The 25,409-nt window shown below is 40.7% G+C and overlaps 1 protein-coding gene across 3 annotated transcripts in view; it reads left to right on the forward strand.

The window, feature by feature from the left end:
* LOC114553601 (sodium- and chloride-dependent GABA transporter 2) overlaps positions 1–21,065 on the forward strand; it is a 34,715-nt gene extending 13,650 nt beyond the window's left edge. For 2 of the 3 annotated variants that reach the window (XM_028574846.1, XM_028574845.1), the window contains 9 exons: positions 865–999; positions 1,121–1,224; positions 2,745–2,869; positions 9,991–10,103; positions 10,240–10,377; positions 10,608–10,710; positions 11,947–12,047; positions 17,118–17,288; positions 19,980–21,065. In XM_028574846.1, the coding sequence (XP_028430647.1) occupies positions 865–999; positions 1,121–1,224; positions 2,745–2,869; positions 9,991–10,103; positions 10,240–10,377; positions 10,608–10,710; positions 11,947–12,047; positions 17,118–17,288; positions 19,980–20,129 (1,140 nt within the window). In that variant the 3' untranslated portion in view covers positions 20,130–21,065. The remainder of the gene's footprint in view (positions 1–864; positions 1,000–1,120; positions 1,225–2,744; positions 2,870–9,990; positions 10,104–10,239; positions 10,378–10,607; positions 10,711–11,946; positions 12,048–17,117; positions 17,289–19,979) is intronic. The other variant, XM_028574847.1, reaches the window with a different exon arrangement.
* The last annotated feature ends 4,344 nt before the right edge of the window (positions 21,066–25,409 follow it).

Genomic DNA, 25,409 nt, shown 5'->3' on the forward strand with positions numbered 1-25,409 from the left:
GTTTGATAGGCCCCTGATGTTGCATTAACTCTTTTTTGAAAAAGGCAAAAACCACCTCAAGCGAGAGTAAAAACATGTTTTTGCGACTTTGAGTACGTTTTTTGCTGTGAAAGGAAAAATCTCAATAATGGCAAACTGTAATTTGGCTAGCTGGATCAAGAAAGTTATAGCTCAGCACTGGCTCCCCCCCCACTCGCTTTGTATAAAACAGTGGTTGGCGTATTTTCTGGACATAGTTATGCTTGAGCTCTCTACAGCAAGCATTAACAAAGCCAAGTCATCGACTATAGACCTATGGAAAAACTACAAGCTCTACAAAACTACAAAACTACAAGGAAAGCGACTAGGCAAGGTGTGATTTCTGATTTTGTTTTTTTGTTTATTTGTTTATTTGTTTATTTGTTTATTTGTTTGTTTTTCTTTCCTCAAGACCGCAGAGGGTGGGGGGTGGGAGAGGGTTGTTGTTCTTGTTCAATTATGTTTGTCTGTTCTGTGTGTTTAAAATAAAACAATAAAACAATAAAAAAATTTATCTTAAAAAAAAAAATGGCAAACTGTACAGACTTATTATATAGTTTATATATCAATATAAATCCAGGATTTCTGTTGGTTTGGTGTCCTCCTTTGAACAGACAGCTAAAGTATAACAGGTAGAGATTTTAGGCATATGTCATATTGTGTCAGCTGCACATTTAGGAAAACATATTTCACAAAGGTCCCCATTTATATTCACTTCTTTTTTTATGTGACTTATCCCTGTTATGAAGCTGTTCTGTTGCAGCTTCTTGTCAAATTCCAATAATCAGTTGTGATTTTAAAACAACATTAAAAGCTGAAACCTGCATTTGTCTGTTGTTGTCACAGGTAGTTTACTTTACAGCCACTTTCCCCTATTTGATGCTGGTGGTTCTGTTGGCTCGTGGACTCACTTTACCAGGAGCTATTGATGGCATAGCTTTCTACCTGTATCCTGATCCAACAAGGTTGGTGGACCCTCACGTAAGTAATAAAGTCGAACATTCAAAATAAGACAAGCTGCCCGCTTAATTGCCTCCCACCGGAAGTCCAAATAGCCTACTGTAAAAAGTTGAATGATATTTATGTTTTTGCATTTGGTTAGGTTTGGATGGATGCAGGTGCACAAGTTCTTTTCTCTTTTGGGATTTGTCAGGGGAGTTTAACAGCTCTGGGCAGTTACAATCAGTTTAACAATGATTGCTACAAGTAAGTGCTCTCTGCTCTTCTGCTTTTTTATTTAAAAACATTACTACAAATATGTAGCCTAAGATAATTTTTCTTTTGTTTTTTCAAACATAGTATTATGACTTAAAGAGAGCTAAAGAGAGTGAGTCAAGTACAACGTAGTAAAGGCCTTCATTTAGTTAGGTAATTTAGGGATTGTTGGTTATTTATTTCAGGGCCCACCCAAGGAGTTTTGGGACCTTTAATCAAAATAGACTTGACCCTTCCCTCACCAGCAGTAATTTTTCCATGACACTCCCCAACAATTTAGCAATACCTTCTGCACTGGTTTGCACTTTGCAAAGATATACAGATTACCATTGTTTTTTAAGGCAATGACACACATGATTAAACCTCTGCATTCTAATCTGACGCATCACACTCCTCTGTTATGGTGTGGTGGCCATTTCAGTAGATTTACTCACTAACGTTGTGGAAACACAATAAACATGGAAACTAAATGCACAATTCCTGCATTACTGCATTACTTCAAATACTAAGTTACTCCTCCAGTAAACTAGTATTCACATTAAATAAAATAATAAAACATTGAGACCATTCAGCAAAGCACTCTGGGTAAAATTCAACACACAAACTGGTTGCTATGGACTCGTCACTAGGCTTCCTCCTCTTTGCCGTTTAAACAAAGTGAAATAAATGTAAGTCCAAATCTACATAAAACCCTCAATCAATTAGTAAGCTCACATCAAATGTGGCATTTAGGAAACCTTTATTGCAACCTTGGCACAGTAAGATGTCCAGACTAGCAACATTCATTTTAAATTTTTACATCCTGCTGCTCGCATCGTCAGCCAGGAAATATTTTTTTTACTAAAGCAGTATATGAAATCAGATGTATTGCCTACCGCCATTTAGTTGTGTTGTGTTATTTAGCTAAGATATCTATAAAATATCTGATCATGCCAGGCGTAATTATTCCACTAATTTTTGAAACAATGTAATTACCCATTTCAGCCACCAGTGCTGCCCCTGCCGCCCCAGCAAACTCATGGGTCAGACCCATCTGGTAGCGGGGGCAGAGACTGAGAGCTACATGGATAAATATGCACCAAACAAGCCACTTTAAAATTTTGCTGTTTCTATTCATACAACAGTTGGGTAACCCCCCCCCCACTGGACTAAAAAATGTTGGATGACCCTCCCCGCAACAAAGAATAAAAAGACATGACCCTCCCCTATTTTCCTCCGGTGGTCCATTCCATAAATACCGAACGGTCCCTTATCAACCTGCATACTCTTCATCAATGCAGAGTTAATGAAAGACTCACTCATCATCAGCGTATATAGATACATTTCAATATATTAACAAAGTATGAAGCTAGTAACAGCCAAATGTGTTCACTTTTACCATTATCTCTATCATGGTCTATTGTTTTCTTCTCATTGTAACATTTTTACACAATTAGTTTTTAAAACTGAAAACAAAATTACCAAAGAGTCATTCATTAGCTAAATTGATTTTCTTTTGTTTGTTTCCTCAGGGACACGTTTGTTCTGTGTTTGGTGAATGGCGGGTCAAGCTTTGTGGCAGGGTTTGCTATCTTTTCAGTTTTGGGATTTATGTCCTACGAACAAGGACTGCCAATATCTGAAGTGGCTGCTTCTGGTAAGACCATCAGTACACCACTTCTGTTACAGTACATACTGTATATTTAACGATCACATCTCTGTTTATGTAAAGTGCTCTGACTAAAACTAATTATATAGACAGGGTTGAGAATTTAGCACTTGTTTGTGCTCCAATATTGAGACTGCTGGCTGCAAAATGTGTTAGTGTGGTTTAACTATGTGTGTAGCCATATAGAATTGGAAACTTCCAGCATAATAATGTACTGCAGGGCACATTGGTCATCATAACTCATCAAGCTATTAAACAAATCACATTTGATCTTGAAATGGCAAGTGTTTCTTTTAATGAATTCATCTTTAATGTAAAAAGAAATCTGACATGTTTGGAACATGTGTTTGTTAATTTCAAATAATGCACTGCATTTTCTTTTTACAGGACATGGAAAATGGTTAGAATTGATTATCCTGTAAATCGTACATTTAAGACAATTTATTACATGGCTTTGTAAGCTAACTAATTAGCGTTGTTGTGTCGTGATTGGAGGAGAGCATTTAGGTTTCTGTTTCCAGCTTCAGCCACTAGGTCTTTGAGTGGTTGGATGAGGAGGGTGTAATCAGGGATATAGTTTCTGCTGTACCCCGTCAAACCCAGGAAAGACAACATGTCCTGTACTGTTTCTGGGCGAGGATGCTGGAGAATGGATTCTTGATGTTGGCTGGATAGGGTCTGACCTGTGGCAGAGACTTCTCTTCCCAGGAAGGCAACCTTCCTCCTGCAACACTGGACGTTTTCCTTCTTGACCTTATAACCTTTGGATGCAAGAAATGACAGGATGGTTCCTGTAGCTTGCCGGCAGAGCTCAGCGGAGGGTGCACCAAGGAGAATGTTATCCACATATTGGAGCAGGATGATGTCTTCTGGCAGAGAGATTTGGGTTAGGTGTTCTCTGAGTACGTCATTGAAAATGCCAGGAGAGTCTCTGTAGCCTTGGGGCATTCTGGTGTAGGTGTACTGGGTGCCACAGAAGGTGAAAGAAAATATGTGTTGAGAGTCATGGTGGAGTGGGATGCAGAAAAAGGCATTGGCCAGGTCAATGACAGTGAAAAAACTGTGAGAATGATGTATGTTCTGTAGAGCCAAGTATGGGTCTGGAACAGGCTGAACATCTGACACCGTGGCTTGGTTGATGGGTCTGATGTCCTGCACCATTCTCCATCCTTTTCCAGGTCCTTTTGTCACAGGACACAGAGGTGTGTTCCAGTCACTCCCGGTGGGGACTAGAACTCCAGAGTCCAAGAGCCCAGCGATAGTAGGAGAGATGCCCTCAGTTTGGTCAAGTAACCCTTGCTAGTTCTTTCCTTTCAGGATGAGTTGTTTCTGTGGTAGGGGTGAAAATACACCACATATCTTCTTCTTTAGCCTTCCATATCCGTGGCAACGAGGTTTCCTCCCACGTTAATGTCAGGGCTCTTTTGACCATTGGTCCCAATGATCTGGCTTCATAGGCGTATCCTATGGCTAGGGTGATATGTGGAGCTGAGTGAGTACCTAGTTGATACCACGGTTGGATGTGTTCAGTAAGGTCAACTGCAGCTGCAACTCCTTCTTTGCCAATGAACATGGAAGTGGTGGAGATGGTGGGAGTGAGGAGTGTCATGTTTGCCTCCCAATCGTAATCGTAGCAATCATCTGGAGTGATGGTGTAGTTGAGAGTGCAATGGAGGTCATCCAATGGTGCTTTGTATGGATGTAGTGTGTAGATCCATTTTCTCCACTGCATATACTGGTACTGTATAGCAGGTGTTTGTGGGAGAGTGCCATCTAGTCTGAGCCAATAGACTGTGGTGATAGCTTCCTCCGGTGGCAATGGGGCTGGGGCCATATGGAGAATTCTGCAGGCTGGAGTGAGAGGGGGAGGTGTGGAGGCGACATGCACACCCTCTTCATTGCAGTAGATGGTGATGCCCAGCTTGCAGAGGAGATCTCTTCCAAGTAAATCGACTGGACATTCTGGTGCATACAAGAACTGATGGATGGTGCAATTAGTTCTCCAAGTGACAGGGACAAGGGTGGTATAGAATTGTTTCTGTGGCGTTCCCGAGACTCCAACCACCACAGTGCTGTCATATGATAAGGGAAGCTGAGTTGTGATACAGGAATATGTAGCCCCAGAGTCAGCCAACATTAAGTGTTTCCTTCCATTTATGGTGCATTCAACGAGTGGCTCTTTCAGGGGTGAATATGTGTCCAGTTGGTTGGCTGAAGTCTCTGGGCCCCATCAGTATTGTTCTCCCATCCAAGCCTGAGTGGGCAGGTGGCTTTGGTTAGGCACCTGTGGAGTTTGTTGCTGTGTGGGTGGTCTGTACCCGCCTCTGGGAGCAAACTGTCCTCTTCCTCCTCTTCCTCCTCTTGAATAGCCTCTTCCCCTGGATCCATTGGGAGGTGAACGACATTGAGAAGCCCAGTGTCCTGGTTTGCCACAAATGTAGCAGGAGTCCCTCCTGGGGGGACCTCCTCTGGAAGAGGCCCTCCCCCGTGGATTAGGAATGTACACTGAGGCAGTGGAGGGGTCCTCGACTTCTCCCGCATTCCACTCAAAGGATCGAGTCATGGTGTCTCCTACTGCTTGGCTAACTGCATCATGTACTTCGATCAACAGGTCTGAGAGGACTCCCATCTGGTTTGCAGGTGCAGGGTCTTGTACTGCCATTTGTTTAACAGCCTTTTTCTTGGTATTAACTTCTTCAGTGGCTTTCGAGACCTGTAGCTTCAGAGCTCTTTTGGTCAATTGCTGCATCTCTTCATCATCTTTGGCTGTTTGTTTGCGATGTAGGTCGGTGTGATGGGAGATGTGCGCCAACCATTGTTCTTCTGGCAGGTGAGCTAGGCCAACAGTGAGTTTCAGTTGTTTTTGCACTGGCTCAGGCAGACCAGCTTTGCATCTCTCTCTCCACAGCAGGATGGAGGCCTTGGAGCGGTCATACTTCTCTCCCCAAGCTGACCTCCATAGAGATTTAGCCCTGTTAAGATAATCAATGGGGTTTTCGCCTGGTTTCAGGGTTAGGCCTGTCATGGCTTCTGGGTTGGCCTTGGTGGGATATTTATCACGAAGCCCATCCCAGACAACTCCTCTATAGTTCCCGAAATTGTCTCCATCATGGTCATGTCTGGAGATGTGGAGGCTCTTGAGCAGGCGTTTGGCTTCATCACCACCCATGGCTCTGGTGAGGAGGGCTCTCATATCTCCTAGGGCCAGGGTTTGGCCCTGGCAAAGTTCTTCCAACTTTTGTATCCATGGTCCAGCTCCCTGGGTGATTGGCGGGAGGTCATCCAGTAACCCCTCCAGATCTCTGTGTTTGAATGGCACATACACTCCGAAGTTGGTTGAGGGGTGTTCCATAATAGGGAAAGCTCCAGCCCCCCCTTTTTGGGGTCTGTCTCTAAGGTCATATACTCTTCTTGCTTCATCCATGACCTTCGCTTCTCCTTCAGACACACCTTGCAGCTGCAGTTTCTGCATGCCTCCATCGTGTGGGGGACCCCTTTTGGTGAAGTGTTTTATAATTCTGTGCTGCTGTTCATCTTCATCGTCAGTAGAGGATACGTCAGATTCCTTCAAGCTAACCGCTGAGGTGTGGCTGGAGAAGGTATAGTCAGAGTGTTGGGAGCCTTTATCTGAGGGGGCATCTGGGACTGAGGTTGGGGGCAGGAGTTGAGGCGTTGATTGTGATGGTGGCAGTTGGAGTGATGCAGTGGATGGTCCTGGGGGTCCTTGGCCTGATGGTGACTGTGTCCCAACCATGGATTCCCCCTTGAGCTGGCTCATTTCTGCTCTGGTGTTTTCCATTTGATTTTCTAGTTTGTCAATTGTGTCAGTCAGGTTGGCTGTGCATTTCACCAGATTTGCCAGGTCATTGTGTTGGGGGATGTCCAGATCCAGAACTCCTCCATTCACTTCCAGCACACCTCTCTTTACTGGCACCACAGGAGCTTGAACCACTGTTATAGCCTCGTAGGACGGAGGTGCTGTTGGTTGTGGTAGGGAAGGGTACACGCTGGCAGTGGCTGTGGTTGGGTTATTATTAGTCTTTTCTGGTACTACTTCAGTTGTGCCACCAGATGTTGCCAACTTATCATTTTTCCTTTTCAGTTTACCCAGCAGTTCAGTCAGCCCCATTGTGACATCTTTCTCCACGGCCTTCTTTTGTTTACGCCCCCATGCAGGCCCCCACCTACTACTCCCTTTTTCTTTCCATTCTGTGTCTGCCACTCGTGCCTGACTCTCTGCTCTGATATTCAAAGTTCTCAATACACTCTCATCTCTCCCTATGTCTGCCAACGGTCCTTCCTTTTCCCACTTACAGAGTATCTTTTTCCCTGTCTCAACCCATTGTTTCTGCTGCCCCCCCGGTGCTTTCTTCCCCAGTTTCACCAACAGAAAAGCTTTCAGTTCTTCCATTTCAGCACTGTATGCACAATCTTTCACTTCTTTATGCCATGATACAGTTCCCAACAGCACCTGAAACACACTATATATAAGAAACCGTATATATTTTCAACGAACAATTGTCTCTGCTTTTCAAAGTGTCAATTTGACTCTGTAACGTCAGTCTGTCTCTTGTCCTGCTGTATGTTGCTCTCAAAATCTGAGTCTAGCTCTAAACTCACTTTGTCACCACTACCTGTTACTGTTTCACTCTTTTCCTAGTAATTGTTTCTACTTCAAGCTGTGCCTTATTAATTTTATCCTCTTCACAGTATACCTCAAAATCAAACAGTGCTCTAGTAATTTTATTCTCTTCACAATATACTTCAAAATCTGCCTCCATATCGAAATGTAAAACGTTTTCTGTCATTGCATTGAATTCACAATCATTGGCTTTTTACAGTATCTACCAACCAACCGACTGAGATTCCTCTAATTAAGTCAAATTAAACCAACTCTCCGATTTTTCCAACCAAGAGCTTTTTACGGTGAATTCACAATCATTGGCTTTTTACAGTATCTACCAACCAACCGATGGAATAACCAACCATTGGCTTTTTACAGTATCTACCAACCAACCGACTGTGATTCCTCTAATTAAGTCAAATTAAACCAACTCTCCGATTTTTCTAACCAAGAGCTTTTTGAGGTTTTATTTCACCCAATGTACTCAACTTTCCGACCAGTTGTAGATCAAAAGTTTTTTACGAGTCTCTTATAGCCAATTTATAGGTCTCGTCAGACCATTGAACCTTCAAAGGTTTACCTCTTTGATTTTAGTTTTGCCCAACTCTCCTGTCTCAATGAACCAAGAGCTTTTTACAGGTCTAATTTAGATTTAATTTTTGTTGCCCAACTCTCCGATCACAGTGGACCAAGAGCTTTTTACAGGCTAATTTAGATTTATTTTTTGTTGCCCAACTCCCCGGTCACAGCGGACCAGGAGCTTTTTACAGTATTTTTTGTTGCCCAACTCCCCGTTCACGGCGGACCAGGAGCTTTTTACAGGCTTTCTTTAGATCTAATTTTTGTTGCCCAACTCCCCGGTCACATTGGACCAGGAGCTTTTTACAGGCTTTCTTTTCACTCTGTTAACAGTTCTTATTTTGCAATTTCGTTTTACTGTTTAGTTTTCTTTTATACTCTTAAGATTTCATTCAATTTATCAACGGCACTCTTGTTCTTCTTCACTCAAAAATTTGGTTATGCTCAAAGTGCAGAAGTTAGATATTAACAGGTCTCTGCTTACCTTATTTTTGACAGCGCGCTGTTTTGAGTGAAGGAAAAACTGGAGTCCGTCCTGTCTGCTCAATTCAGGGGAAAGTCCTCTGGTGCCACTTAGTGGATTACGTCGGGGTCACCACTTTGTCGTGTCTCAAAATCCACTAAGTAGGCAAGAATAAACGTGTACACGGGTCCAATTGAGCAGGCACACAGGCTTCTCTCATCAGACTGAATTTTCTGGCTTATACATGAATTCATATATCAGTCTCTAAGAGCATTTTGATTTGTTCATTAAAAGTTGGAGGAGTACCGTGGTTTAGACTTAGCCTCCCCTGGTTGGTGCACAGACTGGTCCCAGTCTTTTGGCACACGCCCTCTTCATCAATTCTTAGGCAGACTTTAACTATGCTGATGGTCAGAGAGAACAATGCGCCGCTGTTGCCTGTCACAGGTTGAGGAGTAACTTATTCTCATGGTCAAACTGATATCAAACTGATATTAACTTTGTTGCTGCACTCTTGTTGCTTTCTGACCACCGTCATACAGTGCTGCTTTCTGCACGTACAACAGTATCCTTTTCTCATTTTGCATGACTAAGCTGTCACAGTGCTCTTCCACTAAACACACAACTATAATTCAACTATGATTTGTATCCTCATAAAGCATAGCCAGGTTGACTGATTATTTTTATTTCTTACAGTTGTCCCGTCTGCTGTTACTGCGTAGCTAGCGATCATAGATGGTATAAAAAGATACTAACGATAGACGCTCATCAGATCTGCTGTCATTGCTTGAATTGGAGGACAGAAGTTGCTCCACGTTTCCCCACTTTTTGCCACAGCTGATTAAATTATCCGGGCTTCTTTCAGCGGATTGATTGATAGCTGTCCTCCAGAGTGAACAGAACTGCGTACATGGCAACGCTCTGCTTTTGCATGGCAACGGTGTGTTATCCTTAGCAGCGGTCTGTTATCAAGAAATAACAGACCGCATTCTACATTAGAATTCAAGCAAGCCATGTAATAAGCGGGATAATGTAGAGCGAGGCGGTTGTTATAGCGAATACAACCCCTTCAGGCTGATTCAAGACCCCTCCACTTCGTCCTGATCACCCTGTCAGGGATGTATTCGCTAAAACAACCGCCTCGCTCTACATTATCCCTTACTTAACACTCTTCCTGGGCTCAACCACTTAATAAAACTGCAGCTTCATTGACTTTATTGTATAGACAAAAAAGATAATTTGTGGTAGCTGGAATACAGAGTGTATTTTATCTTTTGTTACATGTTTACACAATAAGATGGATATTGCCCCTTAAAAGTAATCTAAATTATGTTGTGAAATAAAAGTTTAATCTGCATGTTCTCAAGTATTGGAATTGTATTTTATAGGATTTCATGTGACAAAGTAATTGATTGATTGATTGATTGATTGATTGGAATACAGGACCTGGCTTGGCATTTATTGCCTATCCACGTGCAGTAGCCATGATGCCTTTCCCTCAGTTATGGGCTATATGTTTCTTCATCATGGTCATCTTGTTGGGTGCAGATACACAGGTGAGATAAAAACACATTTGCATTAAGCAGTTATAAATCCTCAATTTAGTTTTATTATTTAACCTTTGTTGATTGCAGACAAAAGCTGTTTGTCTTAAAGTATTTCAGTTTACTCACAGGTCAGTGTCTCTGGCAGTTTGTGAGTCTGGAGTGCCTGATGACGTCTGTGACAGACATGTTCCCCACCTTGTTTCGAAGAGCTTATCGTCGAGAGTTGCTGCTGCTTTGTCTCTGCTCGGTTTGCTTCCTTCTCGGCCTTCTTCTTGTCACAGAGGTGAGAGTCCATGTTTGCAGTGTGTTCACATAACAATGAATAAAAACGAGCCGGTGTACCCTCCAAAAAGAAGCCAATACAATCTCCCCTGCACCTGTAGCACGCTGAACTGCTTTACTCATCTAATTTTTAAGCAGAAAAAAATGTTAAGCATCTCAACATTTAGCAAAATTGTTGTGTTGTTTTTGTGTGTGATGTGTGGTAACAATCAACCCTCTATCTGCCTGCAGGGAGGCTTATATTTCCTTCAACTTTTTGACCATTACGTTTGTAGTGGCAACAATCTTCTCCTTCTTTCAGTGTGTCAATCGATAGCAATCGGAGGGATATATGGTGAGTCATTATGGTTAACCTGCATTAATCAAACAAAGTAAATGATACACTTGAAATGATCTTCGACCAAATTATAAGAATTTGTAAAAGGTCTGTGTTTTTGTCAGCAGAAGTTTTGCTAAAGATCTGTTTCAGGTCATTTAAAACAGCCAGCATTAGAAACAGTTTCCACATTTTGTCCACCAGAGAGCACTGACAACTTGTACAATGTTGCATTTGGTACATATATTAGTCATAATTATTTTAATAACCAAATTTGAGGGATTCTTATTCAAAAGATTTATTTCATATGTGGATTTTCAACTTCAACTTAAAATCAGTCTAAAAAAATCATAATTTAAAAGCTGAAAATATGACTGGTTGGGTCTTCAAGTACATTCATGACTGTTTTTGAAGGTCTAAACAATTTCCCCATTGAATGGGGTTACAGTTTGTATCAAGCTGCAGCAGAGTGGTCAGTTTCTCTAAAGTGGGGCTGCTGTGAACTAAATGATGGATGAACAAACCACATTTTAGGTCTGAGTTAAACAACAGTCAAGTTTTTACTTAAATTACAAGCAGTTTGTTTATTGCTGAATAAGGGTGTGTTGACACTCTTATATTCAATTGGTGCAATTGTGCCTTTACAATATGGCCTGCACTTATGACCTCACTCCTGTGGTACTTTTTCTGTTGATTTACGAGATATTTTGTCCACAATTGATGACAAATGCTCCCTCAAGGGAGTTTGGGTTTTGTGTGAGAAAATATTTGACATGGTAAAGTGGTGTTGTCAACTGTAGTAGGTTACATATTAGTAATACTAGCATCCACAATAGTTACTCTTGAATCCCACCAATTTCCATTTAAATACATTTGTGAGTTTAGAAAAAAAGAAGTCTGGAGTGCTCGGAAGTTCAAATAAATCATGAAGGGGCTCTTTGAAAGGGGAACACAAAGGTTGAAAAGAGAAAAAAGGTTGAAGGCACTCTTCTTGCAAAATAATTTAAAAGCCTTTATTTAAATGGCTATTTCATATCAACATCTTAGTACATTTAAAATAGAACTGGGCATCAACCCACTCGTAGCGGCACAAACTGCCTTCAAATACATTTGTGATTTGGAGTCAATGCACAGGAGATATCAGCATCGCCCGTAAATTCACATTACATTATGCATTTGTTTGTGTTCTAACTATAGTTTTAGGTGACTATTAAACTGATTAAAAATAAAATGTATTTTTCTTTTGATTACCAGGTGCAGATCGTCTTTATGACAACATTGAAGACATGGTGGGTTATCGTCCATGGCCAATGATGAAGTATTGCTGGCTTTATATCACCCCCACTGTTTGTCTGGTGAGTTAAATGGTTTCTTTAATTCCTGTCAATAGAAAAAATATGTGGTTTGATGTATTGTGCATAATATAGATGGCAAAGTGAGTCTTTTCTGTGAGAACGACAATGAACAAAGGAAAATTGAAGCAGTTTTGGTTAACTTCTTTGGCTTCTGAGAATTTCATTTGGGCATGTGATGTTGAACTACGGTGGGATTGGACACGCCGGCGGGATCTGGTCCGGGAGTGGCAATACGCGATGTGCTCCTGGTGGAGCGGTTGGACGGAGATGGAGTGGAGGGAGGAGCAAGGGGCACAACAGGAGCAGGTGGTGCGTTTGGAGGCCCACGCTCCATGGCTGCAGCAATCCTCTCCAGACTTGAGGAGATGTGCCCGAGAGGCCGCGGCAACATCGCCACCTGGTCAAGACGGGCATTTATTACTTTGCCGCATCCCGGACAGCTTCCGCTGGCGTGCGCCAGGCAAATCCGCCATCATAATAGCAATCCACCATGGAACAAGCGCGCCTGCTCTTAAAGGGAATGTGAGATGATGCTCTGATTGGTTATTTTCACGTTACGCCCAAACCACACCTAGCTACTTCAGACCAACCCATTTTAGATTTGCGTCGGGCGCAAGACTCATTTATCCCGCCGGTATAATAGTGTGTGCCCGAGATCAGCCCACAAACCTACTTGCGTTTTGCGTTTCATACTTGCGTTTCAGATCGTTAAAATAGGGCCCTTGGTCTCTTATGGAAACCTTTTACATTCTTTTTATATTTATCTGCAACTAGTAAGAACATTATTCTACACCACCTATGTGTTTTTTTTCTGGCATATAATTCGGGAAACTTAATACACAGTGGTGGCTGGTGATAATTACTTTTGGGGGGCGCTTTTTTTTGGTGGGGGGGGCAAATAAATACAAAGCAGTACTTTGAAACTGGGCAAAACAACCAGCACTACTTTATTTAAACAACTATGTATTTTGTATTTAAGAAGAGCAAAACAATATGATGATGGGGGATTCAAGTTACAAACATAAGTGACTGAAGTGGACAGCATGTCCAGTGCATTCAGCCTCCTGGGTCATGGTGTTTCTGAGAAACATTGTTATTCTTTTCAAGGTTGAAAAGCACCTCTCAGTTTCAGCCGTGGTCATGGGTGTGGTAATGACAACTTTTAGAAGTCACAGTTTCGGAAAAGACTTATTATATATATGATTATTCTCCATAAACAGCTGAAATTTGGCTGGAGAAAACCCAAGACTATACCGCGAACCCAGACATAGTACTGAAGGGAAATGAAGCCAGGCTAATGAAACAGCATGAAACATATTGAAACATAGAAAATAGTTAACCGATTATAAAGACAGTTTTTATTAAATGCTGAGGCTCTTACTACCAGCCGGCACATCATATGAGTAAACTATTTTATTTTTTATTTTAATTTTATTTTTTATAAATTTATATTTCTGGAATTTGATGGGGGCGGTGCCCTAGCGCCCTCTATTAACAAGCAGTCACTGTTAATACATGGTGCTATATGTTGACAATTCACAGAACAAGGAACACTTTTTTACAACTTTTTTACAACTTTCCAAATCACTCACTTTTCACCTCAAACTGCCTCTGGGCAAAACAAGGAATAGGGAGTGATCATTACAATAGTATACAACATAAAGGACAGAGGGAACCATTATTATTAACACTTCAAAAGTTCAAAGTTTGGACAAATTCAAACCAGAAATGGCAACAATTGTCTTGTCAACAAAGCCTGGTAGTTACAATGAAATACAATACACTACATGGCCAAAAGTATAGGCACCCATGCCTCCACAACAGCCTCCACTTTTCTTCAGGGAAGGCTTTCCACCAGATTTTGGATTCTGCTGCATTGTTAGTGCAGTGTTAGTTAGGTCAGGCACTGAAGTTTGGAAATAAGACTTGGCTCATGTCTTAATTTTTACCAGGATTGTTTGATAGGGTGGAGGTCAGGGTTAAGCAGTTAAAAGAGAATCTAAAAACAGCTAAAATAGAATAAGACATGTATGAAATACAAGAATAAAAGTTATGCAGTGTAAGAAATTAACCATTAATTAAAAAAGGCAGCATCAAAAAGAAAAGTCTTGAGCCTTGATTTTAAAGAGCAATCAACAACAATCAATGATCTGCTGACCAGAGGCGCCAACAATGACAAAGGCCACATTAACCTGTTGTGAATATTAAGCAGTCATTCTCATTTTCCCAGGGAAGCTATCCTGAGTCCAATTATATACATAAAGGAGTTATGAAAGCAGACGTGCTGCCAGCGAGTTGCAGCATGATTACTCAATTTGACACAAGGAGCAGCGAATGAGCCTTATGGCGCTTTTCCATTACATGGTCTCTACTCGCCTTTTTTGGTAGTTCCATTACGAAAAAAAGTACCTGGTACCTGCTGGTACAGGTACTTTTTTTAGTACCTGCTCAGTCGAGGTTCCAAGCGAGCTGAGGCGAGCCGAGAAGGTGACGTGAAACCCTGCAGGCTGCTGATTGGTTGGAAAGAAGCGTCACTGATCACTGCATTGCTAGCGAGAGACGGCATTTTTAAATAGTTTAGCCAGCGGGGTTTTTTTGCTGCCGGAGGCTCCACGCAGAGCTTTCTCCGTAGCATACAAGTGGTCTGATAGTTATACTGGTGCGCTGGTGTGTGCATGTGTGATGTGTGTGTGTGTCGAGTCGCCGTATGTGTGTGTGGGGAGCTAGTGAGCGAGGGAGAAGTGAGAGAGTGACGGCGATTATCTCCCAGCAGTAGTAGCGACTCTAGAGTCATATATATGTGAGAGAAACAAAGCGAGTAGCGACTCTAGAGTCATATATATGTGACCACGGTGCGAAATCTGGAGCAGTAAACGTTAACTATCTCTTTGATATCATGTTGTTTACGGAGACGGAGAACCAGGAAATGCGTCGGGGATATGTCAATGGGAAAAGCAAGCTACTAAGCCACGCCCACGGCAGTCGCTATGACGACCAGCCACGCTGAGGCGATTCTAAAATCTGCAATGGAAAACGGACGCACAGCGAGTCGAGGCGAGTAGAGTCGAGTAGAGTCGAGGCGAGTCGAGCAGGTACCATGTAATGGAAAAACGCCATTAATGCTGTTGGTGTTCTTAATTCCCTCCTTTTCTGTGTGTTTCGGTTGACCAGTTTAGGAAACCTGCACTCTACATCAACGTTTTGTCTAATGTGAAGTGACTGATTGTTTCTACAGAACCTCAGGCAGCTTTGCCGCCCTGAAAACAAGATACACAGCCGTCTATCTTAAGTCTGAGTAGATGTAAGAGTCACTCTGTCATAGTCTATCTGTGGGAAACAGACTCAGGACGCCAGTCAAGTTCTTTCTTAGATAATTCAGAAAATTACTTCTTTAAGGACTGTTTTTCTTTAAGGGCATTGTCATGTTAAAACAGGTAAGACCCTTCCCCAAACTTTTGTCACAATGCTTAGAAACATTATTTTCTTAAAAATTACTGTGTATGCTACTGTAGAATTTAAGATTTTGCAGTGTAGCCCAAACTGTGAGAAACCTGCCCAGACCAAAGGTATGTGGACAGGGATTGTAAGTCATTTGCAGAACCTCAGTTTCAGGGGAGTCCAAATTGTTTTGGCCATATCTATCTAATAAAGTGAGACATATCTGTATACGTATTGGTAGGCCTATGTACAGTATGTATGCATGTGTGCACGTCACACGCAGATGCCACATGCCCAACGCGCGGGGGGGTTTCTTCACTTTCCTGGAGAACGAGTGGATACCTGAAAGGAACATCGCGACTGTTGTGTGGAATAGTGTAGCCTAAAGGCCATTTTATAGTTGTGCGTAAAATCGACGGCGTAGCCCCGCAGACCAACGCAGACCCCTCTGCGTCTACGCCAGACCCTACGCCATAGCCTGATGCGCACCTCTCGAAAAATTTAACTACACATCCCCCGGCTCATTTCCTGGTTCTCCTTCTCCATAAACAACGTGAAATCAAGGAGAGGGTTAACTTTTCCTGCTACAGATTTCCCACCTTGGTCAGAAAGCACAAGGGAGACACTTTTTTTCTCTCACTATGACTCTAGAGTCGGTACTCGCTCCAAAGCTAATCGCCGTCACTCTCTCACTTCTCCCTCGCTCTATCACCCACTCCCCCCACAAACACATGCCGGCTCGACGCACACACTAGCGCACAAGTATAAACATCAGGCCACTTACGTAGGCTACGGCGAGAGCTCTGCGTGGAGCCTCCGCACAACTGTAAAACGGCCTTAAGGTTGGCGAAAAAAAGGAAATCATAGACGCTTTTCAGTGTCTATGATTTCGATAAGAGGGAACTCAATAAAAAGCCATTTGCCACCACTAAATATCAAACAAAAGCCAGACACTATATAGTATTAGTTGCTGTGAGCTGTAGCCTACATTGACCACTTCTAAACAGAGGCAGAACATAGCGTAATCTCTGAGATTATTCCTTCACAGGGCTGTGCAGTGCGAGAAAATCGCAGAGATGAACCGGGCTGACACAGCAGTTTTCATCATACACACCCTGGGTCGGGTAAATTAAGTCTAGCCTACTGCTAATTTACAACACTAATAACTCCATGACGCTAATGTCTGATTAATCCACATTTTGTGATTTTGTGATTACATTCTGAATGTGCAACTGTATCAGTCAATCAGTAACTCAGTAGCAGGCTATACAGTGGAGTTGCATATTAAGTGGTTTGGGGTCCTTCTGTAAGTAAATTTGGGGTACAATTTGGTTTTGAAGAATTCTACAAGCAGCCATACCACAGGCCAAGCAATCGGCCCGTTCCAAACAGGCACATTTTCAACGGGCACTGTACTAATGTAAATGAAAAGACACTACTAGAGACCTGTAAATTATATTATATGTGTGTTATGTTTACGGAGAGCACTTTAATAAACATAACATTCTTCAAGGAGAAAATGTTTGATAAACAACGTTTGACAACACCAAGGCCTGAGTCGACATCATTGGACTGGAGGTAAAGTTGTTGATCTGACCTGGTTTTTACTGAAATTTTATGTTTTTTTGTCAGGGTACCTTTGTCTTTTCAGTGGTGAAATACAAGCCTCTCAAGTTCAACAATACCTACGTCTACCCAACCTGGGCTTATGCTTTGGGTTGGTTCCTTGGACTGTTCTGTGTTCTCCTGGTTCCTCTGTGGATCATCTTTAAAGTTACTCAGATGAAAGGGACGATAGTGCAGGTATGTACTCAGTAAAAAAAAGATAAATAATCCAAAAACACAAATAAAGTCTTACTTGATTTTGGGCAGAAAATGAATCACCAACTATTTTTTTTATAATCGATACATCATTTAAGTTGTATTTTTAAACCAAAATGGCATATACCAACTGGTTCCAGCTCCTCTAATACAAATAATTTGCTTGTTTTTGTAGTCTTTTGTGATAATAAACTGAATATCTTTAGATTTTGGCACGTTGGTCGGACAAAAACATGCAATTTAAATATGTAAATTTGAGCTCTGGTAAATAACGGGTATTTTTGTCATAGAAGCAGTTAGTTGAAGTCCTAAGCCCAAACGTTTTCAGTTGTGAGGGGAGGCTGGAGTCATTGCTAGGGACAGTTTTTAATGGTTTGCAATTTCAACTTTGTGTGCCATTTATAATATTTTCTTTTATTTTCATTTTACTAATAACTTACAAATCTATTTTACGTTTCATTGTTTTGATTCTTATCGTAATTACTTAGACTTAGAAGGATAAGACTGTCTTGTAACCTGTGTATAAGGACTAAAGGCTGTTTTATGCTCCTTTGTCGAATCGACGGCGTACCCCAGACCCCTCTGCGTCTACGCCGGACCCTACGCCGTAGCTTTACGTGCACCTCTCAAAAAATGTACTACATGTAAACTACACGGCATGTTGCTCGGCCGTGGCCGGGTAGCGTTGCATTTTCCCCGACTCATGTCCTGGTTCTCCTTCTCCATAAACAACTTGAAATCAAGGAGAGGGTTAACTTTTCCTGCTAAAGATTCCCCACTGTGGTCAGAAACAGTAGCGGTTTTTGGCACAGTGAAGCGAGCAGCAGCCCAGGGCGGCATTTTTTCAGGACACTTGGGGGGCGCCACGAGCACTTAATAGCACTTAAAAAAAAGAAATCCCTCTGTGCTGCGAAGCACAGAAGCTGTGTGAGAAGGGGAAATGGGAGAGGGGGATGAAACAGACTCTGTTGAGAACTAAAAGAAGGCTAAATAGTAGAAGTTCACGAAAGCAATCCAACTTGGTAAAAAAAAAAAGACAATACGGCTCTGCCAAATGTCTTCAAAGGAATGAAACCTTGATAATAAAGAATAGTGATTTAATAGTGATAAAGGGATGGTGCTCTCCCAGGCCTGTGGGCTGACACCCTGCAATGCCATCCAGCTCTGTGGCTCGGCGCACTATTTAGGATTCACAAGGAGGAGCGGTGCGTGCAGCCGCAGGCCGTGTGTGTGTGTGTGTGTGTGTGTGTGTGTGTGTGTGTGTGTGTGTGTGTCAGTGTGAGTGGCTGTCCTACCAAAGCAGAGAATTAGTTTCACACATAGTTCATTATAGGCTAAATATTCACATTTTACATGAAAGAAGTTACTCTCAGTTGTGTCCAGTATGGGACGTTGCATAGCATTACTGTATGTGCTGGGGTACATTTTCACATAATTTATATACAAGTGGACACCTGAGTATTATCCCCATATTGATATACTGTAAATACACCCAAAACATACTTTTAGGGATATTGTAGTCAAATATAGTGATTGTGATGTCATAATGCAGCAACAAAGTAATCTGTATTTTCTGTCTTTAAAAAACTACTAATCGATTAAAGGTTAAGGCTGGTGACAGTCTGTATTTTTTAATCAATAAATCCCATTAAAGACCTAAAACCACAGCCTGATAAATCTTCTTCCTCCAAAAACACATCAATGAGCAACATCTTGTTAAAAATCCATCAATGAGCAGCATGTTGTTAGGAAGTGATTAGCTAGTAGTACACAAGTCATACTGTACATACTACAGGTAGCTACAGTGCATGTAAATACGTAAGTCAAGGTGCATTCATTTACTACAAATTGTTTTAAGCGCCAACACACATCCTATACGCATGTTAAAAATTGACATTTTCAGTAGAAATAAATGGGCTTAAATATAACTGTTTTTTTGTTTGTTTGTTGTTGTTTTTGGTTGTCAAAGGGGGTCTAGCCCAGGGTGTAATTTAATGTAGAACCGCCACTGGTCAGAAAGCACAGGGGAGACCCTTTGTTTTTCTCACTATGACTCTAGAGTCAGTCGCTCTGAAGCTAATCAGCGTCACTCTCACTTCTCCCTCGCTCTACCACACACTCCCCACACACACACACACACACACACACACACACACACACACATACACACACACACACACATGTGCCGGCTCGACGCACACACCAGTGCACAAGTATAAACATCAGGCCACTTGCGTACGCTACGGCAAAAGCTCTGCGTGGAGCCTCCGCAGAATTTAAAACAGGCTTAAAGTCCCTTACAATAAACTGCACCATTAAAGCAACGGTATATAACACTTTACAATAAGGTACACAAAAAAATAGGTAGTTAATGATTAGTTACTGTTTTTGAAAGAGTAACGAATGATTAGTTACTGTTTTTCAGAAGGGTAGTTACTGTTTTTTTCAGCTTTCAAAGGGAACAGCAATGTGTTAACAAAGCCCTCCAGCCAGACGTGCTGCCAGTTGCAGCTGCATGATTACTCAACTTGACTCAAGGAACAGCAAAGGAGCCTTAATGCTGTTGGTGTTGTTTATTCCCTCCTTTTCTGTGTGTTTCTGTTGACCAGTTTGGGAAACCTGCACTGCGCATCAATGTTTTGTCTAATGTGAAGTTACTGATTGTTTCTACAGAACCTCAGGCAGCTTTGCTGCCCTGAAAACAAGATGCACCGCACCGCAAGGCAACCTAAGCAATGCCCTTTAAATCCAGATGACACTCTTACTCCTGTTGCAAATGAAAACAAAGCAAGTGGCGGAGCTGAGATGGAGTTGCAAATGTGAAAAACTGAACATTTTTGATTAAGTTTTAAATGTGATAAGCAAGCTAAGCATGTTTTAGAAATTATGACTTCCAGTTCTGCTGGGTTGCAACGTGCACAATCAGTCTTGTGTACAAAATGTGTCTGCTGTAGACCGAACAGTATTGAGAAGACTTTAAAAGCTATTTTCAGTTAAAGCAAACATGTAATTTGTCTGATAAAGTTATAATTTTCATGTTTCAGTAGGTCTATGCCATTGAGCACGTGGTTCTTTACCTGGGAATCGCAAAATAATTTCCGGGGGGGGTTGCCACATGGGTGTGGAAAAAAAAAAAGATAACGTATACCTATGGGAATGCTTTTTATATTACATTACCTCTGTATCAGTGATATCATTTACCTTATAATAGATTTTATGGAGTGTGTTTTTGAGAGTTAAAGCTGCACATGAGTTTCTGAGTCTGTTCCGGTGGTCAGAAGGAGAGAAAAAGTCAATACATTTTCAATTGCAAAAAAAAAGAATAAACTCATTGTAGCAGCTGAGACCTGGCCTACCACTTGGGGAACACAGCACGAGCACATATGGACAAAATTAACATGCTAAATAAACATATATATTTATTTTTAAAGAAGATTTTAAATTACATTGGAACACTTAAATTCAACTAAAATGTACAGTGAACAATCAGTGTTTGACCTATCTGTGGAGGTGCATCTCCAAACGCAAAAACAAAGCACAATCACACCATAAAACTTTACGACATGTTCAGAAAAAGATCCGTATTTTGCAGTAATCAAATGACACGAAAAAAATAAATAATCCACAGCAATCAGTAGATCCACAAAAAGGGTCACGGTGTATCCAGCAAGTCCTACGTGCATCACATTTACCAGCCAGCTCCAAACAGGTGAACAAGGCCTCTCCGCCGTTTAAACAAAGTGGAATAAAATGTATAAATGTCCAAATCTACACAAAACATGCAATCAATTAGTAAGCTGACAGCAAATTTATATACATGGTAAACAACGTTGGCACGGCAAGATGTCCAGACTAGTGCAACAGTGAAATGGACAGACTAGTGCAACAGTAAGGTGCAACAGAAGTCTCAGGTGGGCCTAAAGCAGTAGGCCTATATGAAATCAGATGTATTAACCACCAAAGTTGTTTTGAATAAAAAATGTAATTAAATTGTCCCTTGTGCGCACATGAAAATGTTTTCTACACATGAAAAAACATTTTTTTTTGCAATCAATTACTGTGAAATGTTGTACTTTTAACTTCACTGCATTTATTTAACAGCTAATAAATAATTTGTATGTAGTGTGGTATCGCTATGTTTACTTAAATTAAAGGAAATTAATATAGAAAATGATCTGAATATATCTTCCACCACTTGTGATTGAGCATATCTAAGAGATTTGGCTGGAAAGAACAAAGCTGAAAAGCCCAGAACCAGCAAGCTAAAGTGGCTATGCAGGTGTCACTCTGCACTGAAAGGAAAGACCAAAGATCTCAAGTGCCCCCTGCTGTGACCTTAAAATACTGGGCTGCACAGAAATAATCCTGGTAAAAATGTGGAAAGACAAAACTGTGTTTGCAAGAGGGCAACTGCATTAGATACATTATTAATATAATATAGACAAGTACTGGGCAACTTAACAGGCTACTATACAGAGAAGAGAAGTAGACTACATAAAGGCATTAATATAAAGGGGTAATTACCTAAAAACACCATTTATCTGAAAACAGCTACTCATCATGATTTTTGTTTAGACAGGACACATTAGATGAAAAATTAAATGAATTATAAAAAATTAGTTTTGCCTTGGGCATTAAGTATGAATGGTCAGCCCTGAACCTTGAAAAGAAATTTATGTAACTGTCAGTTTGGAACAGGTTTTCTATCACCTTTCTATCACATGCAAACACTTAAGCAATCTTTATCCTGTCTCTCTCCACTCAAGCTCTGCTATGCATATGATTTCAAGCTTCTGAGCTTAAAATTATATAGTAATGCATATAGCCTATGTTGCTTTCTACAAATATACATATGAGTTAGCCTATCTATAAAATTTAAAAAAAGTAGGCCTATTGTTGGCTACTAGGAGGCAAATTGGTATTAAAGCTCAAGTTTAGAGAGAAGAAAGCAGGTTAGCAACATACACATGCTCAGTTGAAAGGTAGTTCAGTCAGACAACTCACGATTGCAATGTTTATTATAACAGCAGAATATGTGTGTTTGGCGGCCACACTCCAACCTCATCACTCCCCGCAGATTGGGTTTACATGAGATATTAGGGAGTGATGATGATGAAGTAGCTTCCCCCTGGCCGGTGGTGGGGCTTACAGAGCAGTCAGCAATACGGGAGAACGGCAGCAGCGCCTTTGCCAAGCAGCTTAAATAGACCGCTGAAGTAATGGGGTGTGTTTGGTAAAATTTACGGCGTGTGAAGTGTGTCACATGTGTATGCAGCGGTGCAGTTCGAGTTTCCTGCCTGAACAACCTTGCAGGTGTCAGCCCATTTATCTAAAATTCCTGGCACAAATTATTATTATACAAAATAAAACTTGACTAAACAGGTTGACAGGATGACATATCAATCATTCATATCTTGTGTAATATCAAAAGTCTTGCCTTTAGTAGAAATGATTCACACCGACTATATCACCCTCCGGTTTGCTTATGTAGCATGGTGGTTTTGTAAGTGGTAAACTTTTGCTGCACATCTACAGAGAGAGAGAGAGACAGAGACAGACAGACACAGAGGCTAAAGATTCTTAAAAACACAGTTTCAGATTTGTGAAAGCTTGATTCTATTTGTGAAAATGCAATAAAGGGAACTTTTCCTGTTCTTGTTCATATGTAGACCACATAAGACCAGGTCCAGATCCAAAACCACAAACTTGTCAAATCTGGACCAAATTATCCCAGAGAGGCTAAAGATTCTTTAAAACACAGTTTCAGATTAGTGAAAGCTTTATTATATTTGTGAAAATGCAATAAAGGAAGAATTAACTTATTCTAATGTGTCTAATGTGGTCTACATATGAAAAAAAAACGGTGAAACCATACTTTATTGCACTTTCACAAATAGAATAAGGCTTTCACAAATCGGAAACTGTGTTTTTAAGAATCTTTAGCCTCTCTGGATAATTTGGTTCAGATTTGACAAGTCTAGATATAGTGGTTTTGGATTTGGACCTGGTCTAATGTGGTCTACATATGAAAAAAAAACGGTGAAACCATACTTTATTGCATTTTCACAAATAGAATCAAGCTTTCACAAATTGGAAACTGTGTTTTTAAGAATCTTTAGCCACTCTAGAATAATTTGGTCCAGATTTGACAAGTCTAGATATAGTGGTTTTGGATTTGGACTTGGTCTAATGTGGTCTACATATGAAAAAAACTGTGAAAATCTCCCTTTATAGCGTTTTCATAAAGACAACAAAGCTTTCACAAATCTAAAAGTGTGTTTTAGACATAATTAATAATTTACCTTAATGACTAACACTCATTCAATACAGTAAGAGGTTCAAAAAACGGAGGATCACTCACTCAGCAATGTAAATTATGTTTCCCTGCTGAATCGGACGCTGTGAATCGGAAGCTAACTTCAGTTTTAAGTTTCCCTTAAATTTCTCCTTAACCGCAGAATCGGAAGCTAACTTCAGCGTCATAAGTGCAAATCATTTTAATAACTTGCTAGTTGGCTTCCATGGAGAGTTTGTCATGACTCCTGGACAAGTTCACATAATGTTACTGAGTTGAAATTAGAGAATCTCCTTCAAGTCTGTCTGGTTCAAGTCCCTTCTAGTCTTACCGTCTATCTTTGACAGACGCTATTTAAGCATATAAAAATAGAAATAAAATGTTATTCCTGTGCATATACCATTTAATTCCCACCATGCAAGTACTTTAAACATAAATTGTGCATGTAGTCAGTTGACTTTATGTGGACTTTGTATAAGCTATGTAAAACATTTTTTGTCAAATCATATTCATGCTATGAGAAATAGCATAAAAATATAGAAATTTTATATTGTGCTGAGTTTGAAATTATTTTGCACTGTATTTGTACACTTTATATTTGAGTTCACATGTTTTTTGTATAGTCCTGGACTGGACTTTTTTTTTATGTGACACAACCAAAAGTAGTAGTTTTCCTACAAACCTGAACTGTCTCCCCGGTCTTGTTAACACCCTACTCTTCCTAATAGAGGAACAAGAGCTTATACTAACTATGTGACATTTCCCTATTACAGTAGAACTTACTGTAGAATTTCCATTTCATTCTACTATACATATCAGTGTGAAATGTTGTGCTTTTAACTTCACTGCATTTATTTAACAGCTAATAAATAATTTGTATTTTGTGGTATTGCTACGTTTACTTAAATTAAAGAAAATTAATATAGAAAATGATCTGAATACGTCTTCCACCACTTGTGATTGAGCATATCTAAGAGATTTGGCTGGAAAGAGTGAAAGCTGAAAAGCCCAGAACCAGCAAGCTACAGTGGCTGCTGCCGGTGTCACTCAGGTGTCAAAACAGCTACTTATCATAGATTTTCATGTCTGTAGACAGGACACATAATACCTAGATGAATGTAGTTTAATTAAATGAATACCTGAGTAAAGGCTGACATTAGTTTTGCCTTGGGCATTAAGTATGAATGGCAGGTAACCCAGCCCTGGAACACTTGAATAGAAATTTATGTAACTGTCAGCTGGAACATGTTTTCTATCACCTTTCTATCACATGCAAACACTTAAGCAATCTTTATCCTGTCTCTCTCCACTCAAGCTCTGCTATGCATATGATTTCAAGCTTCTGAGCTTAAAATTATATAGTAATGCATATAGCCTACGTTGCTTTCTACAAATATACATATGAGTTAGCCTATCTATAAAAAAAAAAAAAAAGTAGGCCTATGTTGGCTACTAGGAGGCAACTTGGTTCTTGAACTTAAAGCTCAAGTTTAGAGAGAAGAAAGCAGGTTACTAACATACACATGATCAGTTGAAAGGTAGTTCAGTCAGACAACTCACGATTGCAATGTTTATTATAACAGCAGAGTATGTGTGTTTGGCGGCCACATTCCGACCTCATCACTCCCCGCAGATTGGAATTACATGAGATACTAGGGAGTGATGATGATATAGTAGCTTCCCCCTGGCCGGTGGCGGGGCAGAATATGTGTGTTTGGCGGCCAGACTCTCGAGTTGCCTGCCTGAACTAACACGCAGACGTCACCCCATTTATCTAATGTAATGTTATCTATGTAATCTGAATTAGC

Source organism: Perca flavescens, chromosome 4 (genome assembly GCF_004354835.1).
Source record: "Perca flavescens isolate YP-PL-M2 chromosome 4, PFLA_1.0, whole genome shotgun sequence".
NCBI lineage: Eukaryota > Metazoa > Chordata > Actinopteri > Perciformes > Percidae > Perca > Perca flavescens.